This window comes from Medicago truncatula, chromosome 5, assembly GCF_003473485.1.
Source record: "Medicago truncatula cultivar Jemalong A17 chromosome 5, MtrunA17r5.0-ANR, whole genome shotgun sequence".
NCBI lineage: Eukaryota > Viridiplantae > Streptophyta > Magnoliopsida > Fabales > Fabaceae > Medicago > Medicago truncatula.
Genome location: NC_053046.1, coordinates 12238431 through 12245388, shown reverse-complemented (window position 1 = coordinate 12245388; position 6958 = coordinate 12238431). Strand labels below are relative to the sequence as shown.

The window sequence follows — 6958 nt, the reverse complement described above, 5'->3', positions numbered from 1 at the left end:
TTTAATTGATTTTTTAATTAAATATTTAAATAATATTATACAAAATATAAAGTTGTAATTAATAGTTTAAATAAAAGGTATAATTGAAAGATAAAGAAAACATATAATTCTTTTATGTATATTATATATATATATATATATATATATATATATAATTATTCTAAACTTTTGTATATAACAACAAATTTAAATTTAATTTTGTAAAAGAAAACAGAAAATTTAAAGAATTCCCCAAAAAATTTTTATAAAGAATTTTGATTCTTAATTGCTTCCCTTCATAAATACCCAATCAAAATTTTCCATTTACAGTCACAACCAGTAATTTTTTTAATTTATAACAGAATCAGAATTAAAATTAATTCAGTCAAAGATACATAAAGAAAGTGTGATATTTTAAGTTTCAACCATATTTTATTTTTCAAAAAAATAAAATAAAAAATAAAATCATATGTAATAAAAACCTTTTAAGAAAAAGAAAAATGAAAGGAGCCATGCCATTGCCAGCTGGAGAATGAACATGTAAAGTTGCCAACCCCAAAAACATCGCTCGCCGCGTCGTCAAAACACAATCCATTTTGTTTCAAAACACACTTCGTACTTTCCGAATAATCCTCTTCAAAAAAGAACAAAATCTTGCATAAAAACGTTACTCTATTTTACACTCTACCAAACTTTCCTCTTTCTTCATTTTCTCCTACTTTTATCATCACCACACTTTCTACATTGTTGTGCCATTCCCCTGATTTTTTTTCCCAAGGTGGTATCAATTTTGTTCAAAAAACCAAACAAACCAAACAACATTCATATATACAAGATTGAAACTTTGAACCTTAAACACTGTTTAACGTTTCTGGGCCGGCCTTATTTTTTGTTTAGTATCATGAATGCATGAGAATTTGTAGTTCTGTTCTGTTCTGTTCTGTTCTGTGTTAGTGTTTGTTGTTGGAATTGGAACTATTAAACAAAGTTTGGTTTTTGTTTATTAGTTTTTGAAAAAATCTTGATCTGTACTTTGGACTCAGTCTTGTTTTCAGTTGACAGTGTCAGACACGCGTTTGATTTGCCATTAGGACAATCTTCAATCCATTTGCTCGGTTGTCTTTGATTAGGTAAGAAATTTTAATCAAACATTCTTTATCATTGCACTACTTGACATACACTTATGTTTGATTTGGTTTTTTTTTCTTATACCGTGTCTTTGAAATAATTTGCTGTCTTTTTTATTTAGTTGTTGTTGAACAATTCTTAAAGATTAAGCCTTTATCCTTTTATTATATATATACAAATTCTATTGCTGATTAAGTAGTGTGTGTTGTGTGTTTTTGATGATGAAATTACAGGTTTTGTAATCTAATTCATCAATAATCATCATCATGGGTTCTAGACCATATTTGAAAAAAGGGGGTTCTTTGGTGAGGATTTCTCAATTGAGCAATGATATGGATCAAGAAACTGAGAGTCTTGCTACATACACAGTGCAAGTTCCTATAACACCTGATAACCAACCTATGTCGGCGAAGGATATTACTCTTGAGAGATCAACCTCTAGGAGAGTGGAGGATCAATATGCGTCGAGTTCTATGTTTACAGGCGGTTTTAATCAGGCTACTAGAGCTCAGTTCAAGGATAAGGTGATTGAGTCCGAATCAAGTCATCCTCAGATGGCCGGGACTAAAGGGTCGGCGTGTGAGATGTCGGGGTGTGATGGAAAGGTCATGACTGATGAAAGAGGTTTGGAAATACTTCCTTGTGAGTGTGATTTCAAGATTTGTAGGAATTGTTATAAGGATACTTTGAGGAATGGTGAAGGGGTTTGCCCTGGATGTAACGAGGCTTACAAAGAGCAAGCAATGGAAGAGGCTGCTGCTGCGGTTAATCGACAATCACTACCTTTGCCACCTGGTGCGTCGAAGATGGAGAGGAGGTTGTCGATGATGAAATCGGGGAATTTGATGAGGAGCCAAACTAATGAATTTGATCATGCTCAATGGTTGTCTGAGACTAAAGGGACTTATGGATATGGAAACGCTATGTGGCCTAAAGATCCGGTGAATGGTGCTAGTTCTAGTTCTGGTTCTGATTGGATGGGGGGTGACCCTAATGCTTTCAAAGAAAAGCCGTGGAGGCCGTTGACCCGGAAACTGAATATTCGTGCTGCAATTCTGAGTCCTTATCGGTATGATTACTTTTTCCACTTAGCTTCTTTTATCACCCCTGGTTGTGCGGACAAATTTTTTTGCATCCCATTTTCTTATTGATGTGTCTATGAAATATTTTTATATGATGATGTTTTTAATCTAGTCGGAGACTCTAACATCTGATATTCAATTTGAATTTGGTTTTATATTTTGAGGTGTTAGTAAGTAAGTCTGTCAAAGAACAACTTTTTATGAACAAAGGGACAATTTTATTTTATTTTTTTTACAGGAAATTGATTTAAAAACTTAATAATGAATCTAAAGTTAGTTATCATTTTGTCGTTTTATCTTTCAGGCTCATAATATTAGCTCGGATGGTGATTCTGGTTCTCTTCCTTCACTGGAGGGTAGTAAACCCGAATGACGATGCAATGTGGCTGTGGGGCATGTCCGTAGTTTGTGAAATCTGGTTTGCATTCTCCTGGCTTCTTGACCAGCTCCCTAAGCTCTTTCCGATAAATCGTGTTGCTGATCTCGACGTTTTGAAAGAGAAGTTCGAAACTCCTAGTCCAGCAAATCCAACAGGGAAATCTGATCTCCCGGGAATTGATATGTTTGTGTCAACTGCCGATCCAGAAAAAGAGCCACCCCTTGTTACCGCAAATACCATTCTTTCAATTCTAGCAGTTGATTACCCTGTTGATAAACTCGCATGTTATGTCTCTGACGACGGCGGTTCACTTCTAACTTTTGAGGCCATGGCCGAGGCAGCAAGTTTTGCGGAGTTGTGGGTTCCTTTTTGTCGGAAGCACGACATTGAACCAAGGAACCCGGAATCTTACTTTAGTTTGAAGAGAGATCCCTACAGGAACAAAGTACGTTCGGACTTTGTTAGGGACCGCAGGAAGGTGAAGCGCGAGTATGAGGAATTCAAGGTTCGGATTAATGGCCTTCCTGATTCAATCCGGAGGCGCGCTGATGCTTATAATGTTAGAGAGGAGATCAAAGCTATGAGGCTATGGAGAGAGGCTGCAAATGATGAACCGATGGAGAATTTGAAAATTTCTAAAGCTACATGTATGACCGATGGTACTCACTGGCCTGGGACTTGGACAACTCCTGCACCAGAGCATTCTCGGGGTGATCATTCCAGTATCATACAGGTAATTGTCGGTTTTTATGATAGAGGGTAAACTTATCAGTTATTTAGTTATTTGATTCTTTGATAGAGGATGAAACGAGGCTATTATTTTACTATTAGAAAAGTATTATTGACATTAAAATGACAACAACTCTATTAGTAAGAATGTCAGACTTCATGCAGAGAAGTCACAGGTCGCCATTTAGATCCTGAGTCGAAACGCATAGTTTTTCTTTCATTTGCCTTCAACCACACATACATTTTAAATTTTGGATCACATTAACTTGCATGTCAAAATTTATAGTCTATCATTGGTAATATATAAGCTTAGTAAAGATAGTAAGATTGCATTATTCAAAATAGCAGTAGATAATTCTTTTATACAGTAGGACAATCTCCAAAAGATAGAGGCATGATGCATGAACATCCTAGGGAATCTGATACCAGCTCCTTTTCCTCTGGATCATACATTCAGTTAGTACCACTGATATTACTAATTCTGTCTTAATCTTCATTATAAAAGTGTTTACATATTGTTATTATAATTTTTAGTATTTACGGCAGTGTTTTCATGCTAAGATTCAGGTTCTCAGTGGTCAAAACTCATACAGGAAATTAGTTTATGATGTTCATATTATACTTGTTGTGACACATCAAATTGTAATTTTATCGTTTTTTGATATAACCATCAAACATGCTAATAACGCAACCTCTTTCAAATGCAGGTGATGTTGAAACCTCCAAGTGACGAGCCACTAACCGGCCCAGAATCAGATTCAAATGGCATGAATTTAACCGAAGTTGATATTCGTCTTCCTATGCTAGTCTATGTTTCTCGTGAAAAAAGACCTGGCTATGATCACAATAAGAAAGCGGGGGCCATGAATGCCTTGGTTCGAGCTTCAGCCGTAATGTCTAATGGTCCTTTCATACTTAATCTTGACTGTGACCATTACATATATAACTCTGAGGCAATCAGGGAAGGTATGTGCTATATGATGGACCGCGATGGGGACAAGATCAGCTATGTTCAATTTCCTCAAAGGTTTGAAGGAATCGACCCATCAGATCGGTATGCCAATCATAACACTGTCTTCTTTGATGTCAATATGAGAGCTCTCGATGGTATTCAGGGTCCTGTTTATGTTGGTACTGGATGCTTATTTCGAAGAACTGCACTCTATGGCTTTGATCCTCCCCGAGTTCAAGAAGAGGCCACCGGTTGGTTTGGCAGTAAGAAAAAGAATTCCTCAACAGTTGCCTCAGTCCCTGACGTAGAGGATCAATCTTTGAGGAATGGTGGTAGCATTGATGAAGAAGAATTGAGTAGCGCTCTTATTCCTAAGAAATTCGGCAACTCGACCCTTTTTGTTGACTCAATCAGGGTGGCAGAGTTCCAAGGGAGACCACTTGCTGATCATCCTTCCATCAAAAATGGACGTCAACCTGGTGCTCTAACACTTCCTCGAGATCTTCTTGATGCTGCTACTATCGCTGAGGCAATCAGTGTCATCTCATGCTGGTATGAAGATAAGACCGAATGGGGAGATAGAGTTGGATGGATTTACGGGTCGGTAACCGAGGATGTTGTGACAGGTTATAGAATGCACAATAGAGGATGGAGGTCTGTGTATTGTGTGACCAAGAGGGATGCCTTCCGTGGTACTGCTCCAATCAATTTGACAGACCGGCTTCACCAAGTTCTTCGATGGGCAACTGGCTCGGTCGAAATATTCTTTTCACGGAACAATGCAATCTTGGCTAACTCTAGACTGAAATTTTTGCAAAGGATTGCTTATCTTAATGTTGGAATATATCCATTCACTTCATTCTTCCTCATTGTTTATTGCTTCCTCCCGGCTCTTTCACTCTTCACCGGCCAGTTCATAGTCCAATCCCTTCAAGTCACTTTCTTAATTTACCTCTTGGGAATCACCGTGACACTTATTCTTCTTGCTATTCTTGAGATCAAATGGTCAGGCATCGAACTCGAAGAATGGTGGAGAAACGAGCAATTCTGGTTGATAGGAGGCACAAGTGCACATTTTGCTGCAGTTCTTCAAGGTCTACTCAAAGTTATAGCCGGCATCGAGATCTCATTCACTTTAACATCAAAATCCTCCGGCGATGATGAAAACGACGAGTATGCTGATCTCTACATCATCAAATGGTCCTCCTTGATGATACCACCACTCACAATCATGATGGTTAACTTAATCGCAATTGCAACTGCGGTTAGTAGGACTATATACAGCGATGATCGTCAATGGAGTAGTTTACTCGGAGGCGTATTCTTCAGTTTTTGGGTATTGGCTCATTTATATCCATTTGCAAAAGGGCTTATGGGTAGAAGAGGTAGAACACCAACAATTGTGTTTGTTTGGTCAGCATTAATATCAATCACTATATCACTTCTATGGGTTGCTATTGATCCTCCTTCTGGTAACAATCAAATTGGAGGGTCATTCCAATTTCCTTGATTTTTTAGTGATTAATTTTCAAGTAGCCATTGTAAGTAACAGTGACAGGTTTTTTTGGTTGTTTACAGTTTTTAGTTACCATTCATTGTTTGCTAAACAACTATTGCTCATAGAATGAAATATATCATACTTTTTTTTTCTCTCTCTTCATTTTCATTGCCTTGTTCTATGGTTCTGTGACATTTTTTTAGGGGAGTCATATGAAGTTGAGAAATTTTTGGTGTTAGATTACTTTGTATTGAAATGTTGGAACCACAGGAATTTGGATTTCCAGTAGATAAGGCAACACACATTCATATTGTCAATGAAATTGGACACTATCACTTAACTTCATTAGTATTTTCTAAAGGAAAAAACTTGGTGAATTTTCTTAGCTTTTTTTTCGCATGGTTTTTAACTAAATACATCAAATCTATAGTTTTCTTAAAGTTTGTTATATCCAAAAAATATGTAATTTTATTTAAGAACCATACAAAAAAAAAACACCCAAACAAACACACATAAGTTTTTTCCTTTTTCTAAATTCCCAGAGATAAATTAATGAAGGGTGCAGATTCCTTTATTAGAATAGTTTAAGTGAATTAAATTTGCTAAAAAGTTAAGACCTTAGAGCATCTACAATGCTAGAGTCAAAATTTTGTTCTTCAACCATTTTTTGTGGGTTCATGGATATCACATAAGATTTAAGAACTATCACTCATTTCTACTCCAAGGTAAAGAATCATATTTGTGTTCTTATATTACTTTTTAAGGTCCCACAATTCATAATTTTTGCTTTCCCTTTTTAACTTGTCTTTTTATGGTCCCTACAAACTCTGCTTTCCCTTTGTTCTTGGGCGTTTTCTAGGAATAATTGTTCTCCAAAGTGCATCCACATCATTCCTCTCCAATGAAGCCCAGATACAAGATACAATACGGCATCGATACGTTGATACGGAAAAATTTTAAAATTCAAGATACGATACGGCTGAGATACTTCAATAAAAAATTAAATTTAAACTACATATTAAAACTCAAAATACAAAATATGGACTAAAACTCAAAAGCAAAAAAATTGGCGCAAAACCTAGACCAAACAGACATAGAAAAACGATAAGGCATAACAAAGAAATTATCTTCACACGACAATCAACAATAACATCGTTCTCAAACAAACAAAGGGACACAAAACAGACGGCAACACCAATAGAAATATAAAT

At 36.3% G+C, this 6958-nt stretch overlaps 1 protein-coding gene across 2 annotated transcripts; it reads left to right on the top strand.

The window, feature by feature from the left end:
• Nucleotides 1-539: 539 nt before the first annotated feature.
• On the top strand, nucleotides 540-6035 carry LOC11424821 (cellulose synthase-like protein D2). Of its 2 annotated transcripts, XM_003612749.4 has the most exons (4): nucleotides 540-1109; nucleotides 1341-2176; nucleotides 2494-3301; nucleotides 4005-6035. In XM_003612749.4, the coding sequence occupies exons 2-4, from the start codon at nucleotides 1374-1376 to the stop codon at nucleotides 5757-5759; spliced, it is 3366 nt and encodes a 1121-aa protein (XP_003612797.1). In that variant the 5' UTR covers nucleotides 540-1109; nucleotides 1341-1373; the 3' UTR covers nucleotides 5760-6035. The 2 variants fall into 2 exon arrangements, with proteins under 2 accessions (XP_003612797.1, XP_024639393.1); XM_024783625.2 differs by lacking the exon at nucleotides 540-1109 and having other exon boundaries at nucleotides 1246-2176.
• The last annotated feature ends 923 nt before the right edge of the window (nucleotides 6036-6958 follow it).

Excerpts from the sequence above, each read along its gene's own strand:
- LOC11424821 (XM_003612749.4), top strand. The coding sequence starts at position 1,374 with ATGGGTTCTAGACCATATTTGAAAAAAGGGGGTTCTTTGGTGAGGATT. Across the intron at positions 2,177-2,493 it reads GCAATTCTGAGTCCTTATCG|GCTCATAATATTAGCTCGGA; the intron begins GTATGATTACTT and ends TTTATCTTTCAG. Across the intron at positions 3,302-4,004 it reads ATCATTCCAGTATCATACAG|GTGATGTTGAAACCTCCAAG; the intron begins GTAATTGTCGGT and ends TTTCAAATGCAG.